Source organism: Nomascus leucogenys, chromosome 4 (assembly GCF_006542625.1).
Source record: "Nomascus leucogenys isolate Asia chromosome 4, Asia_NLE_v1, whole genome shotgun sequence".
NCBI lineage: Eukaryota > Metazoa > Chordata > Mammalia > Primates > Hylobatidae > Nomascus > Nomascus leucogenys.
Window position 1 is genome coordinate 112,900,867 of NC_044384.1, and position 27,553 is coordinate 112,928,419.

At 47.0% G+C, this 27,553-nt stretch overlaps 1 protein-coding gene and 1 long non-coding RNA gene across 11 annotated transcripts in view; one reads left to right on the forward strand and one right to left on the reverse strand.

Moving 5' to 3' along the window:
* Positions 1-27,553, forward strand: part of SCN5A (sodium voltage-gated channel alpha subunit 5) — a 101,349-nt gene that overhangs the window by 55,367 nt on the left and 18,429 nt on the right. For 4 of the 10 annotated variants that reach the window (XM_030812108.1, XM_030812107.1, XM_030812102.1 and 1 more), the window contains 6 exons: positions 6,589-6,762; positions 8,113-8,463; positions 12,810-13,250; positions 14,699-14,857; positions 17,431-17,551; positions 18,744-18,898. In XM_030812108.1, the coding sequence (XP_030667968.1) occupies positions 6,589-6,762; positions 8,113-8,463; positions 12,810-13,250; positions 14,699-14,857; positions 17,431-17,551; positions 18,744-18,898 (1,401 nt within the window). Of the gene's footprint in view, positions 1-6,588; positions 6,763-8,112; positions 8,464-12,809; positions 13,251-14,695; positions 14,858-17,430; positions 17,552-18,743; positions 18,899-27,553 lie in introns of all 10 variants that reach the window. The other 6 variants (XM_030812101.1, XM_030812106.1, XM_030812100.1 and 3 more) reach the window with 2 other exon arrangements.
* Positions 1,046-20,023, reverse strand: LOC115834810. Its single transcript, XR_004029790.1, has 5 exons — positions 19,985-20,023; positions 19,206-19,316; positions 2,947-3,055; positions 2,248-2,375; positions 1,046-1,082 (listed from the first exon to the last, which is right to left on the reverse strand). It is a non-coding gene; the product is annotated as an uncharacterized LOC115834810 (long non-coding RNA).

A 27,553-nucleotide genomic window follows, 5' to 3' on the forward strand; every position in this document is an offset into this window, starting at 1 on the left:
TTAAAATTTCAATGTACACATCAAATAGCATATTAATACAGTTGGGAAGATAATTAAATGATTGTAAATTTAGATCTAATAAAGTTGCCCAGAACGTAATATAGAGAGATGAAGAGAAGACATAGAAGAAAGAAGAAAGACATATCTGACATTATTTTCCAGATTATGTTGTTGTCTATTTAGATCATTTTAGGAAATCTACAGAGAGGCTGTTAGAACTAATACGAGAGTTCAACAATATTAGTGGGTACAGCCTCAGTATTCCAAATAGTGTTCCTAGTCACCATCAACAATCAATTGGAGAAAATAAATTTTTAAAGTTATCACTTATGATCACAATAAGAACTATGAGAAATTTAGCTATAAATAGAACAAAAGATATGCAAATTTCATATGAAAAAATTATGAAACTGCCAAAAAACATAAAAGAAGACATAAAAGTGGAGAGATGTACCATTTTCATGAATGAAAGTATGAATATTGTAGAGATACAAATTCTTCCCAAATTAACCTATAAGTTCAATATAATTCCAGTCAAAATCTCAATACTTTTTTTTAATGGAACTTGACAAGATAATCCTAAGACTCATATGGAAAAGTAAAGCAGATCAAGATAAATTAAGGACTAAGGTAGAGAATTTACCATAGTATGTTAAGATATCTTATAAAGCTAAAAATATTATAGTATTGGTGCAGGGATGGAAAAACAGATTGTGCTACAGAATTGAGACCACAGAAATAGAACAATCCATATTTGGTGACTTGATAAATAACAGAGATGGCATTATAAATCAGTAGGAAAAGGCTGGATGTGGTGGCTCATGCCTGTAATCTCAGCACTTTGGGAGGCTAGCCAAGGTGGGCAGATCACCTGAGGTCAGGAATTCGAGACCAGCCTGGCTGACATGGTGAAAGCCTGTCTCTACTAAAAATACAAAAATTAGCTGGATTTGGTGGCATGCACCTGTAGTCCCGGCTACTCAGGAGGCTGAAGCAGGAGAATCGCTTGAACTTGGGAGGTGGAGGTTGCAGTGAACCGAGATCGCGCCACCATACTCCAGACTGGGCGATACAGTGGGACCCTGTCTCAAAAAATAAAATAAAATAAAATAATCAGTAGGAAAAGGATTGGACTGTTTAATAAATGATGCTGGGAGAATGGTTATCTGCGTGGAAGAAAATCAATTTAGATCCCTACATCACATCATATTCATAAATTAGATGCAGGGGAATTGGACTTAACACCTAAATGTGATAAAGCAAAACTTTAAAGTTTTTAGAATAAAAACAAGCAAAAAAGCTTTAAGATCTTGGGGTTGGGAAGGCCTTCAACCATCCAAAAAGCTTATATCATGAAAGAAAATACTGCTAAATTATAAATTGTTAAAATTTATAATCTCTGTACAACAAGGGATGTTACAAACTAAGTGAACTCACTACCACAAACTGGAAATTGATATTATGATTAGTATTTAACCAGAAATACATGGAATCCAGGCAATATTGAAGATTTACACATCAATAGGAAAAGAGGGATAGTGATAAAATGATAAAAATACAACCACAACAATGGACAAAGGAAATGAGAAGCAAATCACAAGAGGTAATTCAGATGGTTATAAACAAATGAAGAGAAACAGAGGAATGGAAATTAAAGCAACATTGAAATACTATTTTTTACCCTAACAGAATAAAAAATAGACTTCCATGTGCTGACAGGGTTGTGGAACAGTGGGAACTCACAGCTTGTAAGAGTGTGGATTTGGTACAATCATTTTGGGGAGCAATTGAACAATATCTGGTAAATCACAGATATAAACTGTGCACCCTACAACTCAACAATTCCAGATATATATATATATTCTTAAGAAAGTCTCACACATCTGTACAAGGAAACATGTATAAGAAAGTTCTTTACAGTACTTTTAGTCATAGGGGAAATTGGAATCAACATAAATGTCCATTAATTTTATAAAGTGGATAAATTGTGGTGTACTCACACAATGAAATACTGTACACGATTAGAATGAATACATATAAATGTGTCAATAAATCTCAAACATGATGTTAAGAATAAAAGGAACAAAGAATAAAAAACACGATGTTAAGAATAAAAGAGAATATATAAAGTATAGCCTATTTACATAAAGTTAAAAGAATACAAAAATACTATGTGTTGTTGTTATATACATTAAAAATGTAAAAATGTGTAGAAATGATAAACATCAAATTTGGGATAGTGATTACCTTGGAATGAATATAGTACTATAGGTGGCTCCTGGTTTATCTGTGATGGCACATGATGGGTAAGAATTCATAGTAGAAGCCATCATTTGAATTACTGGTTTAACTCCTTTGTATCTCAGTTTCCCTATCTGTAAAATGGGGATAATAAACATTACATATCACTTAGGGTTATTGTGAGGGTTAAATGATTTAATATATGTAAAACACTAGAACAGTGCCTGGCATACATCAAATGCTATTTAAGTATTTGCTTTTTTTTTTTTTTTTTGGTAAGGAAAAAGAAAAGAAGATTTGAAACAAATATGGCATAATGTTAATATTCATTAGAGTTTGGTGGTGGGTGCACAGGTAATCATTTTATTATCCTATACTTAAAGTGTATATCCTGAAATATTTTAAAATGTAAACAAATACAATAAAGGTAAATGACAAATCAGGAAAATTGTGACAATACAAATAGTACTAATAGACAAAAGGGTAATATCCTTAATATATAAAGTATGTTTATAAACCATATAAAAAAGCAAACACCTTAATAGAACAATTAAGAGCAAAGGATATGAACTGGAAATTTCACCAAATAAGAAGTACAAAATAAAAAGAAATGTCCAATAAAACAAGAGCATCCTGTTGGATGAGAAAAGGTCATGGGAATGGAATACCCAGTATTAGCATAGTTAAAGGGAAGCAGTTACTCACATGCAGCTCGTGGAATTGGTTAAAACCTTTCTCCGAGGATCATTTAGCACTATGTGTCAGAATCTAAAAACGTTCATTGACTACACAATTTCATCTCCAGAAATCTTTCCTAAGAAAAGAATTAGACAAATTGTTTTAAAACAAGCACGTAAAAGGATATTTATTGTGGCAATGTTTTTAATAGGGAAAAAGGAATGACTATCACAGGGAAATGGCTAAACCAGTTATAGCACATCTGTACAGTGGAATGTGCCACAAATGTAAAAAAAAAAAAAAAGAAGAAAAAGAAAATGATACTGTAGATTGTGTTTACTTGGCATGGAAGGATGTTCACAAGGTATTATGTTTTAAATACGGGTTTACAGTGCATGGAGTATGGTCCCATTAAAGTCATATGCCAAGGTCAAAGAGAATTTGGGGTTCCCCATAAGTTCCCCCAATTCCTGGAAAGCGGCCATTTGCACTCATTGCTCAGTGAACCTCCTGCCAGGAGTTAGGGGAAGTGGGTCACCATGCTCAGAACCTCTATCTGCCAGATCTTAGTGAGCCTATAAAACATGCAGAGTTGTTTATATCTGAAGGCAGCCCCTGCCTGGGTCTGGAGCTCTTGGCCACTCTTAGCAATCATAATAAATGCTGCTGACAGTAACAATAATTGCCCTCTCATATGGAGTATCCACTTTACAGCCATTAGCTGTAACTCCTAGAAACCTCCTATGGAGTTATTATTATCCCCATTTTATATATGAGGACACTCAAGGCTCAAAGAGATGAAGAAACTGGCCCAAGATCACACAGAGGCGGCCCCTGCTCTGGAACCCGGGCCTGGCCACCATTCTCTGCATATCTTAAACCATCAAGCTTTGATCACATGGCCTTAGAAAGCCTGGTATGAGCCTGTGGAAGGAAGAGGTCTGTTACCAAAATGTATGTACTTCTCAAGCTTAGCTGCACATTAGAATCACCTGGGAAGTTGTTTTTTTTTTTTTTTTTTTAAATCCCCATACCTGGGCTCCACTCCAGTCCAATGTAACTAGAAACTCTTGGATGCGACCCAGGCATCCGTATTTTTAAAGCTCCCTAGGTGATTACAGAGTGCACCAAGTTTGAGAGCTCGTGGTCAAAAACAGCACTTGAACTTCGAATCCCAGGAATCTGGTCAAAATGTAGATTCTAATTCAGCAGGTCTGGGGCCTTGCAAGATTCTGCATTTTCAAAGAGCTTCCAGGTGATGCTGTTGATCCTTGAAAATTCTTTCATCATTTCCCCGAAGGGCATTTCCCAAGAGCCTCTCCTGTCTCTTTTTTCCTGAGTCCTAGCTCCACCTGGTCACTGCCATCTCACCACCAAAACAGCTGGGAGCCTGCACAAAGTGAGGTGCAGGGCTTTTCCTGAGCTCCATTCTCTAGAAATGAGTGTCGGCACTCATGGGTGTCAGACCCACCCTGGTGCACCCCGGCAGTGCTGGAGAAGACCAAAAGTGGGGGTCCAAGGGAGGCGTTACCCGGGCCCCAGCTGTAGGAGCTCTCAGCAAAGTGGTGCAGGCTGTGCTGCTGAGTGAGGGCTCTAAGCACAGCTGTGTGTGTCTCAGGCTGGGTAGGGAAGGCTCCTGGAAGTCAAGCAGAGCAGCACGGAACAGGCAAGACATGGCGCACAGAAAGCCAAAGGCTCAAACGTTTGTACATCTATTCAACAGATACTAGAGGACCACCTATGGGCTGGGCACCATTCCAGGTACAGTAGGGAAAGGTCCCTGCCATCACACAACTTATCTTCTAAACAGAAGAGGCTCGATAAACAAATAGCTGTTAGATGGTGGTGTGAAGCAGAGGAAAACGAAGCAAGGATGGGGGATAAGGAATGTGGTGGGAGGGAGGCACATTTAAAGTTACCAGGACGCCCATGGATCAGGTGGCTCTGAAGGGAGTGAGTTATGCGGCTGGGGAAAGGCATGACCCAGGGAAAGGGAGCAGCAAGTGCAAAGGCGCCGAGGAGGAAACAGCAAGGAACAGGCGTGGCTGGAACAGGAGAGCAACAGGCAATGGGGCTGGGGGTTGGAAAAGTCACGAAAGCAGGTTTGGGTGCTGGGGAGAGAAGCAGGTCTCAAGGCTGTCTCTCTATGTGTGAGGAATGCAAACTGAGGCTGGAGGATTTCAGGGTCCCTCCCTTTCCCAAGACCCGGCTGATGGAGGAGCAGTTCCCTCTGGGCACAAGCACTAAAGGGACCCCTGAAGTCAGGAGGGCTGGGCTGGTGGGTGGTGCCCTGTGTGGCAGTGCTGAGGAGCCCACCCACCTGCCCTCCCGGTGCCTCTCTCTGAGCCAACAGCATCCCGCTGCCCTCCAGACCACCTCCACAGGGCCTCTTCTGAGCTGATGGTGACAAGATGGCACTGGGGTGACCAGCAAATGCCTCTCCTTCTAGCACAGAGCCCCGTCAGGGCGGGTGCCCAGACCAGAGTGGCCTCCCCACCTGATTGCCAACCCCAGTGAGGTGACTCAGCCATGCCCGTCTTTGACCCCCACCTCCTCACAACTGCTGCAGGTCTGACACTGTTCTCAGGGGTACTCTGGCCCTCTGGCTTTAGCCCTCCCCTCCAAAAGACCCTGAGTGCCTCCTCACTGCCCTCAGGACAGCCCCCCAACTCCTCAGCATGGTCAAGAGGCCTTGCATACAGGACCCTGACTTCTGCCATCCACACCATCACAGAACATTCTCTCCTCTGGGAACCAGGCTCCCATCAATTGGCACACTGCAGGGCAGCTGGCACGGCTCTCTGGTCCACTGCACCATGGGATTCTTGACCACAGGGTTCTGCCAGCCAAGGCTGGGCAGCTCAGGACTCGTAAGTCAATGAACCAGGCAGAGCTCAGCCTCTGCCCACTCAGGAATGTTTCCAGAAGAGAAAGGAAGTTTCCCTAAATTCTGAAGAGCAGCACTAGGTTCCTCTCCTCATTCTCAAACTTAATAGCTACACGATCCCAGACAAGTTACTTAACCTCTCAGTGCCTCAGTTTCCTTACCTATAAACTGCAGGCAATGATACTTCCTCATGGGGTTGTTGGATGAATCAAAAGAAACAACATGTGCAAAGTGTTGTGACCAGCACTTGACACGTAGCCCTCGGGAAGCAGTGGCTGCTGATTATCACAGTGGGCAGAGTCCAGCAGGCAGATGAGGAGGAAGGGGCTCCTGAGGAGCTGGAACAGCAAGGACAGAGGCCCTGGGTGAGGGGAGCCATGAGCATCGTGTTGATGCGTGGATTTGGCATGTGACGGGTGAAAGCCTTTCCTGTGGACACACGGATCAGAAGTCTAGTGCTAGGTCATGTCACTGTCCATCGCAGGTGCCCCCTAGAGCTGTGAGTCTCTGCGGAGCCTGCGAAGGGCCCAGGCCATTCCCAAAGGCCAAGCTGGTGTGCCTGGTATGCTTGGTGAGCAGCTGCAAGGGCTGGGAGAGCAGGCTGGAGAAGAGAGCTGTCCCCAAGGGGCTGGGCCATGGCCAAGCAAACCCCTACTGGGAGCCTGGGCCCAATCAGAGCTGGCAGCTCTGGGGGAGCCCCTACCACAGCAAGAGTCAGGAGGCAGGTGCCCCTGCTGGCCAGGGGTTCTTTCCATCCCAAACAATTCCCGCTCCCTCCTCAGGTCTTCACAGGGATTTTCACAGCAGAGATGACCTTCAAGATCATTGCCCTCGACCCCTACTACTACTTCCAACAGGGCTGGAACATCTTCGACAGCATCATCGTCATCCTTAGCCTCATGGAGCTGGGCCTGTCCCGCATGAGCAACTTGTCGGTGCTGCGCTCCTTCCGCCTGGTACCTGGCTGGACCCACCGCATGGGGGATGGTGGTGGGGGTGGAGGGCTCGGCACAACCCAATCTGAGGTCATCACTTGGTCATCCCTACTTTGATCTGTCATGCCTTCACCCAACAGCCATTTGCTAGGTACCCCTGGATGCCTGGCCTAGTGCTGGTGATGTGGGGGGTACAGAGGCAGGCAAGGCAGGAGACATTCCTCCAGAGGAGCAATTGTGGTGGCCATCCTGATGATTTGCAAAGCCCTTTGTGGTCCACAGTGACCCCTTTAGCCCTCACAGGATCCAGAAGTGGGGCTGGTATTACTACATTTCCATTTCACACATGAAGAGACTCAGAGAGATGAGACGAATTTCCCACAGCCACATGGCAGATAACAGAGGGAGCTGGGCTGCTAACTGCTCATCTGAGGTTCTGCCTGCTGGTTTCTGAATCAGCATCTTTAAAATATTAATGCACACACAAATCACCTGGGGATCCTATTAAAATGTAGATGCTGATTCAGTCGGTCTGAGGTGATGTCAAAGCTGCTGGTCTGTGGACCACACTTGGAGGTTGAAATGCTTGAGATGTCCAGACATGGGGCGCGAGGTATAGTCAGGGAAGGCTTCCTGGAGGAGGTCCTGAGCACCGTGGGTTGTTGCACATACAGTGGATGGGAGTGGAGCGGGGGGAGTGTGTAGGAAGGCAGGATGGCGGGGGCAGGAGGGAAAGCCAAGGCTGTGGGTTCTAATCCTGACTCAACTGCTGTGAACCAAGGGACTTAGACAAGTTACTCCACCTGTGAGGGTTGGCAGCTTCTTCTGTCAAATGAGATAATACTGGTGCCAACCTCGTGGTTATTGGGAGTTCTGATTGAGTTCATCCATTCTAAGCCCAAGGCCTGGCACGTAAACATTCAGTGTTAAGCACCTTCCCCCCTTTCTCTGTGATGACTGAGAGGCAGAGGTGACGAGTCAGAGATGGTTTGAGCTGTCCCAAAGGATACCTGATGAGGACAGGTGTGAAAGAGCAAGGACACTCCCTGTTGGGAGAATCTAGTGGGCAGTTCCTGGAAGTGAGGCCAAGGCAGAGAGGAGGCTGGTGTGGGGACAAAGAGAAGGGCTGAGTTGGGGAGGTGAAGCTGGAGCTGTTGACCTGACTCCCAGAGCAGTGCCCAGTGAAGCTGCCCTCAGGCTTTGGAGAGAAACAGTAGTGGGTGCTTTGGGAGAAATGGGGGGAAAAATGGGTGTCAGTGCCCTCCAAGGGCTCCCTGGGCTTTCAGGCAGGAGCTAGAGAGAGTGAGGGTGCCCATGTGCAGCAGGAGCCAGAGCCTCTCACAAGGTCCCCTCCTCTTCCTCCTTCCCCAGCTGCGGGTCTTCAAGCTGGCCAAATCGTGGCCCACCCTGAACACACTCATCAAGATCATCGGGAACTCAGTGGGGGCACTGGGGAACCTGACGCTGGTGCTAGCCATCATCGTGTTCATCTTTGCTGTGGTGGGCATGCAGCTCTTTGGCAAGAATTACTCGGAGCTGAGGGACAGCGACTCAGGCCTGCTGCCTCGCTGGCACATGATGGACTTCTTCCATGCCTTCCTCATCATCTTCCGCATCCTCTGTGGAGAGTGGATCGAGACCATGTGGGACTGCATGGAGGTGTCTGGGCAGTCATTATGCCTGCTGGTCTTCTTGCTTGTTATGGTCATTGGCAACCTTGTGGTAAGTTGGCCAAGGGCCTCACACACATACACGCACACACACCATCCACTCATCTACCCAGCTACCCACCCATCCAATTATCCATTTACCTACCCTTCTATCAGTCCATCTACCCATCCATCCATCCGTCTATTCATTTGCCCACATTTCCATCTAACTACTCACTCATTTATTTCATCCACCCCCCCATGCACTCACTTACATCCATCTATGTACTTATCAACAAACCATGTATTCGATGTATGCATTTATTCTTGCACCTATATGCTCATACAGCCATCTGTCTATTGATCATCACTTATCAATCACCCACCCACCAATCAACGCACCCATCCATCTGTTCACCACTCCAGCAACCGGAAGGATCAGTAGATCCTTCCCCAGTTACCAAGCCACCCATCCATTTATCCACTCATTCACCTTGTCATTCATCCAACTCCCTTTTACTCATTCACTCATCCATTCATTAATCTGCTTATCAGTCACCTATTCATCAACCTCTATTCACACACTTATGCATCCATATGCCCATTCATCTATGCACCCACCCATTCACTTACACAACCATCCATCCCTCCCTTCATCCATCACCCGTCTGTCCACTCACCCAACCATTCACTCCTCTACTCATTCACCCACCTCCCATCTATCAACTCACCATTCACTCATTCACCAATTCCATCTATCTACTCATCTATCTATCCAGTTGTCTACTTACTCATTGACCTATCCATCCATTCACTCACTCTTCACCGCATTTTTTTTTTTTTTTTTGAGACTGAGTTTCACTCTTGTCACCCAGGCTGGAGTGCAATGGCGCCATCTCGACCCACTGCAACCTCTGCCTCACAGGTTCAGGTGATTCTCCTGCCTCACCCTCCCGAGTAGCTGGGATCACAGGTGTGCACCACGCCTGACTAATTTTTTGTATTTTTAGTAGAGACGAGGTTTCACCACGTTGGCTGGTCTGGTCTCAAACTCCTGACCTCAGATGATCTGCCAACCTTGGCCTCCCAAAGTGCTGGGATTACAGGTGTGAGCCACTGTGCCTGGCCTCTTCACTGCATTTTGCTCATTCATTCATTTACCCACTTACTTACCTATTTATTCATTATTTACTCATTTTGTTTTCATTCATTATCTGTTCATCTACCCATTATTTTACTGTCATACACTATCAATGAATTATCACATGGTATTTCAATGTATCTTAAACACTTTCTAAGCCCTTGTTGCATGGAAAACATTGTGCCACATGCTGTTGGGCATACAGAGGCAAATGAGGTCTAGTGCCAGCCCTGACATCACTCACCAGCTTAAGAGATTATTGGGGAGGTGGAGAGTTCAAACAGGCCTGAAATAACTCTCAGACTAGTCAGAGTGATCAGAACCATTAAGGAGGAGACCATGGTACTGTTCCCATTCAGCTAGGAAAATCAAGGAAATCTTCCTGGAAGACATTTTGGAGCTGACCTGATAAACAGGCAATGCTGAAGAGGGAAGGAGCAGGATGAGCAAAGCACAGGTGCAGACAGGTGGTGGTCCAGGTAAGGTGGGGCCCATAGGAGCTTTATATGTCACCCTGAGTAGCGTGGTAGGAGTCTCTGCTGTCCCATCATGAGGGGCCCACACCTTTGCTCCTGTGGGTACCTGTCTGTCCTTGGGCAGGTGTATCTTGTCTTGTGTCTTTACAATGTGGGGAATTCTGGAACTGAGAAAAGCCAAAATTTAAATACCAGAGAAGGTGCCTTAGGAAGAGGCAAAGTTGGGGTCAGTCAGTGGTTCAGGCAGCAATCCGTGTCCACTGTGGACATGAAGCCACCTTCTTGGGTACACAGTTGGCCCACACATGCTCAAGAAGCCTGCCTGCATTGTCTGGCTCCCACCTGTAGCTGTATGTCTCTGCTGTCATGGGCAGTGCAGTCACATCAGCTCACAGAGAGGTTTTACATTCACTTTTCAGGCTGCTGTGGGGCAAGTACTATGGGCCATAGATTCCAGAGCCTTTCCCCGAACCTGTCTGCTCTCTTCTCCCATGTGCCTTATCCAGGCCAGGACAGGACAGGCCAATTTGGCAGCAGTCTGCCACCAGCCCATGAGCTCAGAGGCCAGAGGAGTGCAGAGCCCAGAGAGAGAGGAGCCAGGGCATCAGTGCACAGTGCCACTAGAACCCTGCTCCTTGGCTGGCCCCCAACTCCCCCTTATGTCCCCCCAAACTAGCTATCCCTTGGGGTGGAGGGTTGCTCAGCCCATCCCAACCCCAGGGCCTGCCAGACTGTCTGTTCTGGGGAGAATGAGAATTGTCAAGCACTCAGCCCAGGTCCAGGCTGAGCCACCCCTCACACACAGAGCCCTGCGATTTCCCAGCAGATCTGCCTGTGGATGAGAAAATTAGAGGCTGCTGGAGGAGGGAGCTAATGCCAGCCCACGCAGCCCCCTCCCCGGCCGCCTAAGGAACTGGGCCGCTGCCGGGCGTGGGAGGAAGCAAGATTGCCATTGAAATGGGAAGTGATGATCAGGCAGGGCTGGGAGCAGCAGCAGCACGATTGATGGGGAAAGCACTGGAAGAAGCTGAACTTCTGAAGCCAGCGACAGGGAAGACCCTAGACTCCTGTGTGGGTGGGCATGGCTGCCCAGGTACCCACACCCCCTGCCCTACTCCCAGCCTAGACCCAGGACTCCTGGAGGTTGGGGGATGCAGGGCTTGGTGTGAGTGAGGCTGTGGGGGAAGGATCCAGTGGGCATCCTTCCTGGGAATGGAGGTGGCCATGCCTGGGTCCTTGTGGACAAAGGCCAGGGGCCAGGCCAGAGGTCGGTGTAGATGGCAGCTCAGAATGGTATCACATGCCCTACCCCCTAGTGATGACAAAGAAAGCTGCCAAGTGTCAAAAGTGATCATCTCTCTGTAGAGATAGTATGGGAGAGCCTACCTCTTCACCTTCTGTACTGTCCACATGAATATGTATTACTTTTAAGCCAAAGGCATGTTTCTGAGGCCACTTTTATCAGAATTCTCATTCCCACCTTGCTGATAGGTATGGGGTCCCTGGTAGAGGTGTGTTTTAGAGGCTCTTGAGAAACCGGAACAGAGTCTCAGAGTGGATTTCCAAAAAGAACTGTGCACCCACCCTCACACACCACCCTGCCGTAAAGGCGCTGGGAGGGAGGAGACACCAAGCCCATGGCAGCCTGGCGGCCTGGTGAGCCATGGGCCGGTCTGACCCATGCATGTGGGAATCAGCCCACAGCCATCTTAACTGACCCTCCAAGAGACTGGGAAATGGACACAAGCCCAGCCGCTTGTCACACAGCAAAGGCCTTCTTTTTAAACAAAAGCTAAAGCTTCACACTTGTAGGAGGGCTTAACGACAAGCAATTCTCCAGAACCATCCAAAGGCAGAGGGTTATGCAAACCCCCTTAAGAAGTCTCAAGTCCCTAAGCCCTGACGATAGACCTCAATAAAATACTGCGCCCTGTGGAACCTCCGACACTGCACCCTCCCCTGGCTCCCTGCAGCATAGCAAGGCCTTGACCTTCACACAGCACCCTTCCTAGCACCCCTCGCAGCCTAGACACGGTCAGCTCTCCATGGCCTGACCCCCTGGTTAGTCCAAGTGCCTGAGGGCTGCCTGTGCCTTCCTGACCTCTTTTCCAGCTATTGCACCTTTCTCTGCCCAGTCCCAGCGTCCCTCACCTGGAAAGTGTGGCAGACTTGGGCCTCAGGTAGTATGTGCCCTACAGCAGCAGCCCCAGGCCTCTGAGCACCAAGCTGGCTTCAGTGGGGAACTCAGAGGCAGGTCACTGTTCCTCCTTTTTCCAACAAAGTCCCAAAAGCTCTGTGTAGCTTCTCGGTGGGATTCTGTCTCGTCCCTGGACTCACACTTCCCAGGAAGGAGACCTGTGCCCATCCTGACCCCACTGCCCCTCACTACTCCTAAGGCAGCAGGAAGAGGTAAAGGGAGAAGAAGCCTTGTATGTAGAAGCCACTGGTGCCAAGACAGAGCTCAATGTGTGTGACTTTGGGCTAGCCCCTCGCTTTGACACTGAATGCACGCATAGTTCTCCCACTGAACCTGAGCCAGGACACGACATCCTCAATTCAGACTGCGTCTGGGCCCTTGGACAGAGGGATTCGAATTTGTATTTTCTTTTATAGCCAAACCTTCCATATTCAACAAAATGAGGGGTTAGGATGAGGGCTCAGGGCCCTGGATTTGAGCCTCGGAGCTGTTTGTCACAGGTAGTCTTAAAGGTCTCTGGGCCTCAGTTTCCCCATCATAGAACTGGGACTGGATGGCTTGGCATGGCACAGTGCCTTGGTGAGCCTGACCCATTATCTCGACAGGTCCTGAATCTCTTCCTGGCCTTGCTGCTCAGCTCCTTCAGTGCAGACAACCTCACAGCCCCTGATGAGGACAGAGAGATGAACAACCTCCAGCTGGCCCTGGCCCGCATCCAGAGGGGCCTGCGCTTTGTCAAGCGGACCACCTGGGATTTCTGCTGTGGTCTCCTGCGGCAGCGGCCTCAGAAGCCCGCAGCCCTTGCCGCCCAGGGCCAGCTGCCCAGCTGCATTGCCACCCCCTACTCCCCGCCACCCCCAGAGACGGAGAAGGCGCCTCCCACCCGCAAGGAAACACGGTTTGAGGAAGGCGAGCAACCAGGCCAGGGCACCCCCAGGGATCCAGAGCCCGTGTGTGTACCCATCGCTGTGGCCGAGTCAGACACAGATGACCAAGAAGAGGATGAGGAGAACAGCCTGGGCACGGAGGAGGAGTCCAGCAAGCAGGTGGGCCGTCACCCCTGCATGTATGAGGCACCTACACATACAGGGCCCAGAGCTCTGCTGTCCGGGCCACCCAGCCTCACTCAAAGCAGCTTCCCCTGCCAGACTACCTTGGGAGTGGGTAGGGGTAGAAGGCAGGCCCTCCCCCCAACAGCCAGCCTCTCAGAGGGGTGCTGAGACCAACCCTCAACCCTCTCTTCCTAACTCAGTCCAGAAGCTGACCTGGGGAGGGGCTGCTATCCACCACTCATGCCCTGGCTGGGCATGGGGAATTCATTGTACAGACAGGAAAACTGAGGCATGGCAAGAGAGACTTGCTGGGTGTTCCTCATGAGTTTAGAACAGAGCCTCTAGGCCCCAGTTCCCACACTGACCATTGTCCCCCCTCCAGGACTGGCAAGGTAGAGTGTCTTGGCGAAAGAGAAGTATGGTTTTCTGACCTCCAGACTGCCCCTTCCCCTCCTCCCACACCCAGGGCTCATTCTGAGATTTAAAAATAAGCATCCCTAAGACTGAGGTGTCAGGGACAGCACTATCTTATCTCCCAACCTGTTATTTTTAACACTTGGGACCAGAGTCTGCACAAAGCAGGCAGGGCCCTCCCCTCCCCTCCCCTCCCCTCCCCTCCCCTCTGTTTTCCCCTGGCCTGAGCCAGGCTCAGATGGCTTCTCCTCAGGGCTTTAGGTCAAGCCCCCAGGAGTGTTCTCCCTGTTGAGTCAGGCCCATCTTGGCTGCTTCCTCTGGGCCTGCACTGGGTGGGCCTGGCTGTGGAGAGCAGCCAGCCGCTCCCCATGTGTGGAACTTGATCTAAGGCTCTGGGCTTGGTTTCACATCCTCCTGCCTCCCTGTGGTCCCAGAGGCCACCCTTTCAAGTCAGGTTTCGGGGCAGTGGCAATGGCTGCTCAGGGAGAGGGAGTGTTGGTGTTGCCAGGACCACAGTTTCCAGTGATCTCCAACACAGGAGGGGAATTCCAGCTGTCTCTCCTTTCCCTTCTCTGTTCGTTCTCTTGAGCCCATCGACTCTGGCTCCCTGGGGTGTGTGTGTGTGTGTGTGTGTGTGTGTGTGTGTGTGTGTGTACAAGCTGGGAGTGCCACGGGGATTCATGAGGGAAGTCAGTGTGACCTTCCTAAGTACAGTGGCCAGCATTTGTGAGCTGGACATCCTGGCCCAGCTGCACCCTTCCAGGGAGTCTGGGGAGGGGGAGTTATGCCAGGCTGGCCAGGGGCTTCCTCTGTCTCTAGGCCCTTTGCCTGGATCTGCCAGAAGCCTCCCACCTGCCTGCTCAGGCCCCCTGAGGGAGGGGTCTTCAGTGAAATGGAGGCCCCATGAAGACAGCTGGAGGCAGTGCCCCAGATGCATGGGCAGAGTCTGAAACCCCCAGGGTCAGGGCCCTGGAGACCCTCTGGCTGGGTGTGTGGACTCAGCTCATAGGCTGGGGTCTTTTCAGCAGGAATCCCAGCCTGTGTCCGGTGGCCCAGAGGCCCCTCCGGATTCCAGGACCTGGAGCCAGGTGTCAGCGACTGCCTCCTCTGAGGCTGAGGCCAGTGCATCTCAGGCCAACTGGCGGCAGCAGCGGAAAGCGGAACCCCAGGCCCCAGGGTGCGGTGAGGTAATGCACGCCTTTGTCCCTGAAGCCAGCTGGGCGCCGCTGCTTGGGTCAGAGCCAGGCTGTGAGAGGTGCACGCCTGCATTTGCTGTTGGGAGCCACAGCCACTGTCATAGGCAGCGTGGAAGGCCAGTCTGCAGAGGGGAGGGTGGGCATCCCTGTCGTGACAGGGGAGAGATGGTACAGGGCCCAGGGCCAACGGGAAATTTTGGAAATTCTGGTCCCAAACTCTGATGCAGGACTAACCCACTACCTCCACATGTTCACCCTCTCCACATACTCCATCCCTGTGTTTTGGTCCTGTTTGGCAAATGTTTGTCCTGTGAATCTCCCCATCCAAAAAAGACTTCAGGAGGCTGGGCATGGTGGCTCACGCCTGTAATTTTAATACTTTGGGAGGCCGAGGCAGGTGGATCACTTGAGGTCAGGAGTTCGAGATCAGCCTGGCCACCATGGTGAACAGGTTACCCGCCTGATTCTGTAAGCACTGGAGTTCGCAACCCCTGAGCAAAAGGCCTGTGGCATTGCTGACTAAGCCGCCCAGCCTCACTCACATCTAGCCCACGGAAGGTGGAGGGCACGTGTTCAGAGTGCGTGGTGGCCACTGTCCTGCAGCCTGACCTCACTCCATCCAGCACATGTGCCTTTTCCTCTTTTGTGAGGTAGGCCCTTGTGAGCTTTGCAAGCATGGTCAGTTTTTGGAGCACTACTGGAGTCATCTTCCTGACTGTGAAGATCACGGTTCTCCCCTTGATGGTCTGAGCTGTGAAGGCATGTGGGGACAGGAAGACACAGGAGAGAGGCAGAATGCCATGTGAGAGAAGCGGCTCTCTCACACGGATGTTAACCTTTGAATGAATTTTATAAGTCTTCCTTTCTTCAAATCAGTTCATGGGGGAGCCCATATAAGGGAGACACAGGCTGGGGTTTTCCCGGGAAAGGGACTCCCTCGTCTCACCTGCAGTAGGACCTGAGAACGTGTCCTCTCACATGACAGCCCCATGGACTTCAGACAGCTCCAGTGTTTCTAAAGAAAAAATAAGCATGCTGCTCTCCTCTGGCCTGCCCCCTTCATCACCCAACTCCTTTCGTCCCCCAACTGAGCTGGGAGGAGAGGGGAAGGAACCCTCGAAGCCACAGGGGACCACGAAAGACTGAGCCTCACCTCTCTGGCCAAGGATCTACCTTCTCCGAGCAGTAGGCTCTGTTTTCGCTCCAGAATGCACCCCTTTCCCATCACAGATCTCAAAACGGAAAAGAAGCCCCTGAGACATCAACAGATTGATTCATCAAAGGAAAAGAAAAGAAAGAAGGCAGCCGTAGGAGCATTGCCATGCCCAAGAATTCAGACAAGCCCCTCTCTAAATGGAGCCTGAGCCTGAGATGATGTGAGGTGGGGGCAGCCGAGATGGGGGCTTTGGACCTGACCTGACGCAAACGATGGATTTTCTTCCTTCACTGACACTCCTCCCCTGACGTACCCATCTTTACGTCCCGTTCCCTAGAAGCAGAGGGATTCCTGTGCAAATGACTTGTTGAGCGGTGTTCTCAGGAGAAACCCATGAGAAAGAGAAACAGGATGAAACAAGGAAGGAAGCTACGGAAAGGCTTTCCAGCTGCAGTCAGCCTCATCCTGTCCCAAGTAGAGCTCTGGGGCATGAATTGCACCACAGCATTGTCCCAACTCAAGGCTAGGGGCTGGCCTTCTGTATTCGTGTATCAGTGGCTGCTGGGCATCGGCCGCCCCTCGGGACGGGACAGCAGTCCCCCAGCTGCAGATGATTTTCTGGAGGAGGGCCAGCTAAGCAGCTAGCATTCACAGTGGCTGGGAATGGGTGCACTGGTCTTAGGCAGTGGAATTGGGCAGGGTACCCACAGTGGCCCCTGTAACACCCCTTTACACCCACACCCACAAGTGACACACACAGACACTCACAAGAGCACACCTGCATGCACATGCCTCTCTGTAGCCTCCCTATAATCAAGTTATTGAGGTCAGGGCAGCAGACTTGCAAGGACAGGAAGTGGAGGGCTCCATCACCTTCTCAGTCTCTGGGCTCTGTCCAGCACACCAGAACCCACGGGAACTGCGCAAAATGTGTGGGTGGGGTTGCTGGCCTGTTCTCTGCGGTCTGACCTTGCTGCCTGTGTGTTGCCCGGGATCCTGGTTCTGACTCTGTTCTGGATGTGACATGCCTGTTTCCACTGTGTGTGCCACACCACCACGATGCGTCCATTTCCCACTGTGTGTCCATGTTGCTACCCCATGTCTATTTTGCTCCCAGCTAGATGCAGTCCCCATCCCCAGTGGCTTCCCAGAGCCCTTTCACAGCCCCCACACCCCAGCCTTAGACTCTAGCAGACCAGAATCACAGACCCGGGAGCCCCAAGGTCCAGCCTTGGCCCAGCCCTGACCGGCAACAGGTGGCTCTGTGCAGGTGCCAGGGTGCATCATGAAGATGCTGCCTCCCTTCAGGGAGCCCCAAGCTCCTGCAGACTCTGGGCTCGAGGCCAAAGGCTGCTACTCAGCCCACACTCACACCCTTTCCCACCCTGTCCCACACCCCTGTCCATAGACCCCAGAGGACAGTTGCTCTGAGGGCAGCACAGCAGACATGACCAACACCGCTGAGCTCCTGGAGCAGATCCCCGACCTCGGCCAGGATGTCAAGGAACCAGAGGACTGCTTCACCGAAGGTAATGGCCCGGGCAGCCCTCTGCCCTAGCCTCAGTTCCACCCAGAGGGGACAGGAGGACCAGCAGCTCCTTGGAGCCCAGGGCCACGTGGCACCAACACCCTGCCTTAGATATCTGCCCACCTCCTCCATTCCTCTGCGACCCTGGGGGGTTCCTCCATCTGCCTGACGTGTCTGCCCGTGGAGTGCTGGGCTGGACAGCTGCACCAAGAACTGGAGACACTGTGTTTGTGGTGTGTTAGCACCACTGTATGCCCAACAGCAGTAGGGTCTGGGTCTAATTCGCTCCTGTACCACCAGGCCCTGGCACGGTGCCTGACACATAGTAGGCCCTCTGTAAATCCTTGAGGCAGGGATGACACGTGGCCATGTTGATTGGCATCTATAGCTTTTATGGATTGGCGGTCTATATGGAGGATAGCTGGGGATCAAATGAGAACTTGGCCGGGCGCGGTGGCTCACGCCTGTAATTCCCACTTTGTGAGGCCAAGGCGGGTGGATCACCAGAGGTCAGGAGTTCGAAACAAGCCTGGCCAACGTGGTGAAACCCCATCTCTACTAAAAACACAAAAAATTAGTTGGGTGCACTGGCGGGAACCTGTAATCCCAGCTACTCAGGAGGCTGAGGCAGGAGAATCTCTTGAACCCCGGAGGCGGAGGTTGCAGTGAGCCAAGATTGCACCATTGCACTCCAGACTGGGCAGGAAGAGTGAAACATCTCAAAAAGAAAAACAAAATGAGAGCTTGCCCTCCATGTGACACATCCATGGGGGCTCTCATTGAGGGATCTGCCCTTCCCAAGGCTCAGAAACTACAAACATGGAGAAGACCCAGGGAATGCCCAGGAGTTCCTACCATTTTCCCAGGGGGACAGTTTCCCAGATGAGCAGCGGACAAGCTGGAACCTATCCCAGCCCAGCCTTGTCCCTGCCCAGACCCGCCAGGCTGTTCACCCACTCGCTGGGTGCTCAGTCCATCCATCCTCCTCACAGAGTGCCTGCAGAGCGTGCGGCCCCCACGGGCGGTGCCCACGGCCCTCGCTCACACGGGCCTGCTCACCATATTGCCCTGTTCGCCACCCACATCATCATAGCTCTTTCTCTCAGTCATCTCTTCAACCATCCAACCTTCTGCCATTAGACGTGGGCATTCACAGGCCCTGAGCTGGGCCTGACCCTCACTGTCTCCCACAGGCTGTGTCCGGCGCTGTCCCTGCTGTGCGGTGGACACCACGCAGGCCCCAGGGAAGGTCTGGTGGCGGTTGCGCAAGACCTGCTACCACATCGTGGAGCACAGCTGGTTCGAGACATTCATCATCTTCATGATCCTACTCAGCAGTGGAGCGCTGGTACCCTCCTGGGGATGCAGGGTTGTGGCAGGGACGGCTGGAGGAGGAGGGGAGGGCAGGGAAAGGAGGTCTCCAGCTGGAAAGTCAGGTCAGAAACTGGGGCAGAGCCTCTGCTGAAAATGTGCTCCCCAGACCCCCAGAGCAGAGAACAGCTCACAAACTCTCAACACCCGCGGCACGTATGGAGGGAGAGCAGGAAGGGCTCGTGGAGGGCATGTGTCCAGGCCTTCGTCTTTGTTCCACAAAAGGGAAATGATTTGCCCCAGATCACCAGCCTCCTACACCAGAGCTCTGGTGACACACCCACCTGCACACAGCATCAGTGTTCTGTCAGGCTGTCACAGTGCAGTTAACCATGCTGGCTTATAGTACAGTGCTGGCTCCACTGAGTCCATGTCTTCAGGCTGGAGGCTGCGCCCTGTAGTTCACACATGATGATGCTTAATCCCTATGACAACTCTTTGTAGAAACATTAAGTAACTTGCTCAAGGTCCCACCACTCAGGAACCACAGATCTGGCATTTGAACCCAAGCAGTCAGATTCCAGAGTCCTTTGCCTTGACTTACTTGTTCGATCAGTCTTCTAAGCCCTCCTTGTATCTAGCTCTGTGTATTCAGCCATGTGGGAGCTACAGGAGGAGGCCCCAGCCCTGGCCTCAGGAACACCCAATCAGGGTGATGGGAGGCCAGAAGGGGTGGAGCAATCAGGGTAGTCTCCCTGGAGGAAGCAGATAGAGCTGGACTGTGGAGAACAGGGAGGTGTTGAAGCCAGGAGGAGCAGTGAGGCCCTCCAGGGTTGCCCCATCTGGCTCCCAGGCATGCTGCTCTAATCTTTCCAAGCACTTCTAGGAAGAGATGGAACAGCCCTGGAGGGGGTTCTGGAAGGTGCTGGTGAAGCAGGGAGAGGGGTGATTAAGAAGGCAGAAGATGGATGGGCACGGTGGCTCACACCTGTAATCCCAGCACTTTGGGAGGCCGAGGCAGGTGGATCACCTGAGGTCAGGAGTTCGAGACCAGCCTGGCCAACATGGCAAAACCCCATCTCTACTAAAAATACAACAGTTAGCTGAGTGTGGTGGCACTCACCTGTAATCCAAGCTACTTGGGAGGTTGAGGCATGAGAATCACTTGAACTCGGGAGGCAGAGGTTGCAGTGAGCTGAGGTCACGCCACTGTACTCCAGCCTGGGGGATACAGTGAGACTCCATCTAAAAAAAAAAAAGACATGGAAACTTTACTGGACCAGGGGAAGTAAGAGCCCTGTGGAAACTCTGCTGGACCAGGGAAAGTAAGAGCCTGTATTGCTGGGGAGGTGAGAACCCCATAGATGAGCAACTAACAGAGAATGCTTTAGACTGCAGAGTGAGAGAAAGGGCACTTTGATCCAAGGCTATGTGCCTCCATTCCATGCTGCCTCCTCCTGTGGGGTTAGCCCACAGGGGGAGGCACTGCGGCTGTCACTTCGAAACCTCTAGGCCTCCCACCCTACCCGATGCTGCCTCACCCCTGTTCCAGAATGGGCCTGGAGCCATAACTTGCAGCCCGCCTGCTGTTTTACCATTGGCAGCTAGAGCCAAATCTCTGTAGGCTTCAGAGAAAGATGGTTTGACAATATGTTAACGAGTTTTGTTTTTAAACAGCCACAAACAAGGGCAGCCAGAGCCATTTCGTCTGGGCTGTGGAGGGAAAGCTCAGCTTGGCATAAGTGAGGAGGAGTTTTGGCAAGCATCTGGCGAATCTAATCAGGGTAGACAGCCAAGCTCTGTTGTTAAAAAACCACGTCAATGATACATTGAGAAAAAGAGAAATCTGAGTGTGTTATTTAAAGTTGTAAACTTGTTTAACAGAAAGCAAACTATATCCTTTCCAAATTGCTGAGGGAAATTTTTTTTTTTAAAAAAAGAAAAAACAGAGATCTCACAGCAAAAGGTAGAAGAAAAAAGAAGCAACAAGAAAACATAAAATCAGAAAACAAAATAATATAATAGAGGCAAGATCAAACACGTGTTTTAATAATAAATGTAACTGGATAAAATTCATCTTTTAAAAGGAAAGGACTCAGGATAGATTAAAAAAAACCCTTCAGCCATGTGCTTTCAAATGACAAACCTAAAACAATGCGACTCAGAAATATTAAAAGCCACCAGGCATGGTGGCTCGCACCTGTAATTTCAGCACTTTGGGAGGCTAAGGCAGGAGGGTGGCTTGAGCCCAGGAGTTCAAGACCAGCCTAAGCAACATAGTAAGACCCCACCTCTACAAAAAGATTTTTAAAAATTAGCTGGGCATGGTGGCATATGCCTGTGGTCCCAGCTACTCAGGAGGCTGAGGGGAGAGGATCACTTGAGCCTGGGAGGTCAAGGCTGCAGTGAGCCCTGTTCACACCAATGCCTTCCAACCTGAGTGACCAAGCAAGACCTTGTCTAAAATATATATATATATACATATATATATGTATATATACACACACACAAATATATATATATATAAAATATATGTGTATATATTATATATTATATATGTGTATATATATTATATATTATATATATAGTGAACTAATAAAGTAGATCAGGCAAATGCAAATAATGACAACAAATTCAGGGTGCTTTTTGTTTGTTGAATTCAAAGTTAAAAGCTTGAGACAAGACAAAGAAGGTGCAACCTATAATAAAAATATAACTATTGGCTGGGTGCAGTGGCTCATGCCTATAATCCTAACACTTTGGGAGGCTGAGACAGGAGGACCGCTTGAGGCCAGGAATTCAAGACCAGCCTAGGCAACATAGTGAGACCCCCGTCTCTACAAAAAAGAAAAATTAGCTGAACATGATGGCATATGTCTGTAGTCCCAGTTTCTCAGGAGGCTGAGGTGGGAGGATTGATTGAGCCCAGGAGGTGAAAGCTGCAGTGAGCCACGAACATGCCACTGCATTCCAGCCTGGGTGACAGAGCAAAACCCTGTCTCAAAAAAAGAAAAAAAAAAATGTGTGTGTATTCGTGTGTGTATAAAATACATATATATTCATACACATAAATATAATATATAAAATCTATAAAAGAATATAGATGTATACAAAATATATAAATATAGATTATACGAAGTATATAAATATATATGTACAAATATATAAATATAAAAAATATATTTGTATATTAAATATATAAATATAATCCATATAAATATATTCATATAATATATGAATATATCTTTATAAAATATATATTTATATAATTATATATACATACATTTATATAATTATATACAATTATGTAAACCTATATATAAGTATATAAGATATAATTATATACACCTATATAAGTGCATATTTATGTATTATTATATGTATAAATATTATGTATACATTTGCTTGGGATTGCATAGCACTTCAATATATAAAACCAAAACCACTGGAGAAAAAAACAGGAAAAAGTGACAACAGTGCACTAGTACTGGGAAACTTTGCTATATTTCTATTAGTTCTTGACATTCAAGTGGAAAGAATAAGACAATGAGAGATCTAAATACAGATATATATATAAAATAAATTTGACCTAACATAATAATAATAAAGACAATAGCTAACTCTTAAATAGCACTAGCTATATTCCAGATACTGTTTTAAGCATTTTATAAGCATTAATTCATTTAATTCTCACAATAACCCTATGAGATAGGTATTAGTATTAATCCTATTTTACAGATATGGAAAGTGCTAGAAATGGAAAAAATAGGAGGATAAAAGCAAACACCTGGCCGGGCGCAGTGGCTCACGCTTGGAATCCCAGCACTTTGGGAGGCTGAGACAGGCGGATCACGAGGTCAGGAGATCTAGACCATCCTTGCTAACAGGGTGAAACCCTGTCTCTACTAAAAATACAAAGAATTAGCTGGGCGTGGTGGCGGGCGCCTGTAGTCCCAGCTACTCCGGAGGCTGAGGCAGGAGAATGGCGTGAACCAGGGAGGCAGAGCTTGCAGTGAGCCGAGATCATGCCACTGCACTCCAGCCTGGGCGACAGTGAGACTCCATCTCAAAAACAAAAACAAAAACAAAAAAAATACCTAAAATGTAAAAGTCATTCTTAAGTAAACCTTGGATCAAACAAAAAATAGTTTGGTGGTAGTTTAGGGGGTTTCAATTGATTAATTAACTAATTAACAAAAGAAGGCCACTCATGCACCAAAGGTGATGATAGTGTGCTATAAATCAAAGATTGTGATTCCATTAATTCTGTCCACGTGAGATCTGGAAAAATAAGAAAAGTGTAGAGGTAGAGAAAAAGCTGTGACTGGTAGAAAAAAACTAGAAAATAACAGTATTGAAAATACTGCATGTGGAATACAGCCAAAGCTGTAATAAAAGGAAAATTCATTACTTAAATATTCTCATTATTAAATAGAAAGAACATAAATTATTTAACTCAAGAAATTAAAAATATAACAAAATAATCTTAAAGAAACCTAGGCAAGTAATTAATAAGATAAAAACCTTTTTTTCTTTGCCCCATATGATCTGCAGTAATAAAAACATAATGAATTAGAAAATAAATAGTAAAATTGACACAAAATTCCAAAGCTGATTCCTTGAAAATTTAAAGCAACCAAATTGATAACCACTAGGTAATCTAATTTCTCACATCTCCAGAAACAGATTCTTTCACATTCTCAAGGAAGAAAATAATTCCAATGCTATTTAAAGTACTCTAGTGCATGAAAAAAGACAGAAAGTCTAGAAATTGTTTTTTGTGTGTGTTTGTGTGTTTGTTTGTTCGTTTTTGAGACAGAGTTTTGCTCTTGTTGTTGCCCAGGCTGGACTGCAGTCCGGGTTCAAGGATTGTCCTGCCTCAGCCTCCTGAGTAGCTGGGATTACAGGCATGTGCCACCATGCCTGGCTAATTTTGTATTTTTAGTAGAGATGGGGTTTCTCCATGTTTGTCAGGCTGGTCTCGAACTCCCGACCTCAGGTGATCTGCCTGCCTCGGCCTCCCAAAGTGCTGGGATTACAGATGTGAGCCACCGCACCTGGCCTATAAATTGTTTTTTTAAAAGCTAAATAATGCTGATTTTTAAAACCTCAAGTATACCAAAAGGAAAACCTTGGCCAGTTTTTATGCTTCATACTCCATACTTCTGAATAGTGATGTACAAATCTTAAACAAAATACATGCAGATAGGATCTAGAAATATATTTAAAAGATTGAGTACGTCATATGACAAATGTGTCATATCCTAAAATGTGAAAATAGTACCATATTAGTAAAACTATATTAATAGGACAAAGATAAAAAACCATATAATTATTTCAATGAATGCCTGATTTTCAAAACTCTAGTAAGAACAGAAATAAAATATATTTTCTTCTACTGAATCCAAACGACAAAAAAAAGAAATAAAATATTTTTCTTAATTTAGTAAAAAACTGACTCTCAAATTAACTTATATCATCATTAGTAGTAAAACCACTTGAAACGTTTTCATTAAAGTGAAGAATAAGAAAAGGATGATTTACCTTTTTAGCTATTGCTCATTATTTAATAATAGTCTTGAATTACTAGCCAGTGTAATTAAGAAAATTGAACACATGATACAAAAGTTGGGAAATAAAATAATTGAAGTTAATCCAGTCAAGTATAAAAGCAAGAGTTAAAAATGATAGAAATATATCATTATTTATAGATAATATGATTGCCTAGAAAAGAATTTAAACCTATTTTAAAAACATTATATGGCCAGTTATGAAATAAATATGCAAAGAATTGTTGCTATTGTTGTTGTTTTATCCTAAGAGAAACCATTTAGTCACAAGTAACATCTTTCAAATATTTGTTACATGCCAAGCACTGCAAGCATAAAATAACTGGGAATAAATATAATAATGAATGTATAAGCGATGCATGAAGAAAACTGTAAAACTTTGCCAAGCAGTATAAAACAGAACAAATAGATAAACATACCTTCATCTTGGGTAGGAAGACTTCATATTAGTTCCTAAAGTAATTAATAGATTCAATGCAATAACAAGCTTTCAACATTTCTGAGGAAATATGACAAAACATTGGTAAAGTTTAAATAAAGTTGAAAATTATTTAAATGTCCAGGGAAATTCATGTGATACTAATTCAGGAATAGACAGAGAACAGTAGAACCACATAAACAGATCTGAAGTAGATTTAAGTAAATAAAGAAATGTACTATATGATAAAGTTGACTTTTAATCAGTGGATTTTAAGTGGATTATTTAATAAAGTGTTGGGGCATTTGATGAGCCACATCCTGAAAAAAAGTATTAAAATGGATATTTACTCCTTACCAAACTATATGTAATTTTTAAAATTGTAATGTAAAACAATGAAACCACAAAAATTGTTTTAAGAAGGTCATTTTTCCTAGCCTCGGAATAGATAAGGGCTTTCTTAATGCAACACCAAAAATTTTACTAAATGAAAATTATAATAAATGACACAATCATATAAAATGATATAATAATTGAAAATGAAGTACATAGAACTTCAGTACGGTAAACAAAAGCGAGTGAGATTTAAAGGCAGGGTGGTATCACAAACCAGGTTGGTGTTACCAAACAAAGAGTTAATGTCCCCAAATAAACCAGACACTCAAGTACAAAAATAGGCAAAGGATATGAACAGGTAATTCCCAAAAGGAACACGGCAAATATCCAAAGAAAAGATGTCAGCATCGCTCCTAATAACATAAATGAAAATGTAACAAAATACAAGTTTCTTTCATTAGGCTGGGAAAAGTGAAAAAGGAGAAATGACAGCAATGTCAGTGGGGTGGTGGAGAAGAGCCCCCTTCCTGCCCCAGAGATGGAGTGTCAATTGGTGTTGCCTTCGGAGGGGTCCATTCCCAGGCTGTACCAAAAGCACACCTTTGGCCTGGCAACCCCATTTATCCTCAACAATCCCCTGTCCACTGCAACTTTATTTCTACTAGGGATAAACTGTAAAGAACCGAAATGTGCATTATTAATAAGGTTATTGGCTAAATAAATAGCAGCATATGCAAATAATGAAATATGCAGCCTTTTAAAATAGTGATATATATTATTGCATGTATTCATATTATTGAGTGGATAACTGTTCACAACATATTGTTTAATGGAGAAAGTAATTTCAAGGCAAATATTTAGTGTGTCTCATAAAATTGTGGTGATTGTGTGTATGTGCACACACATACGCACTGTCAAAAATAATACTCACCTAAATGTTAGCAGTGGTTACTTTGGTGTCATTAAATTAGAGATGCCTTTTACTTTCTTTTTTATAATTTCCATATTATTTAATTTTTATAAGATGCACCCATTTTTATACTCAGAAAAAAATACAATACACCTAGTTTTTTTTATCTTGAACAACTCCCAAAATCCATTTTGGGACCTGAATTATCCTGTTGTGCCATCTACAGTGCCTCAGTGAGCCATATGTATGCCTCAGCAGTGCCAACAGCACTGGTCTCTTGGGTCACTGTCGCTCACAGAGGCCCTGAAGTCGGACAGGAAGGCCCAGGAGTGGCAGGTGGAGGCAGCTCCCGCAGAGCCCTAGTGACGTGTTCAGTTGCCTAGACAGGAGCCTCATAGCACACTCTGGACAGAGAGAGAAACAGGAACAAACCAGTAGGCTGGAGGTAGAAGCCATCTGAGAGCCACTGGAGTTTCTCTGTTAGCTCAGGAATTTGAGTTGAGGCAGAAATGAGGAGGTGGAGAAAGACTTACAACTCCTAGGATTTTGGAAACTTTGACTCCTAGAGCCTGAGAATTGCAGGAGATTTGACTTTGTCTACACCTGTGTGGTTCCTAAACATCAAATCTACAAACGACTTTTAATATAGTTTCTTTAAAATTCAGCTTTACATCAACTCTCATTGGTTTTTGCTTATTTAAATAAATGTTGTGTAAAGTGAAACTTAATCATTATTATTAATTGGAAACCAATATTTTTCCCATGAAAAGTAAGTAACCGTATAAAGTAAACAAAGCTAAAGCAAAATGGAGTGAAAACGAAAATATTTTATGTTGTTGTTTCCATCAGGAAGCTGTGAGCTGAGCCTGCATACCCTCTCTCCTTGTTAAAATGGCAAGTTTTAGAAAGGCCTAGCCCAAAACTCAGACTTCATCTTCATTGCGAAGGGAGAAGGGGTCACACCATTCACTCTGCCTTATCATCCATCTACCACATAAGGCCATCTCATGGCCTGCCAGTGGCACAGGCCCCGCTTGGAGGGCATTCTCATCTAGTCCAACACTGCCAGGGAGGAACCCCATCCACGGCATTCCTCACCCCTTCCCCACTCTCCCAGGCAGCAGGAGGTGTCAGAAACGGTGCCTAGGCCAGGCGCAGTGGCTCATGCCTGTAATCCCAACACTTTGGGAGGCTGAGGTGGGCAGATCACGAGGTCAGGAGCTCAAAACCAGCCTGACCAACATGGTGAAACCCCATCCCTACTAAAAATACAAAAAATTAGCCAGTTATGGTGGCTGGCATCTGTAATCCCAGCTACTCAGGAGGCTGAAGCAGGAGAATCACTTGAACCGGGAGGCGGAGGTTGCAGTGAGCCAAGATTGCACCACTGCACCAGCCTGGGGGCAACAGAGCAAGACTCCGTCTCAAAAAAAAAAAAAAAAAGAAAAGAAACAGTGC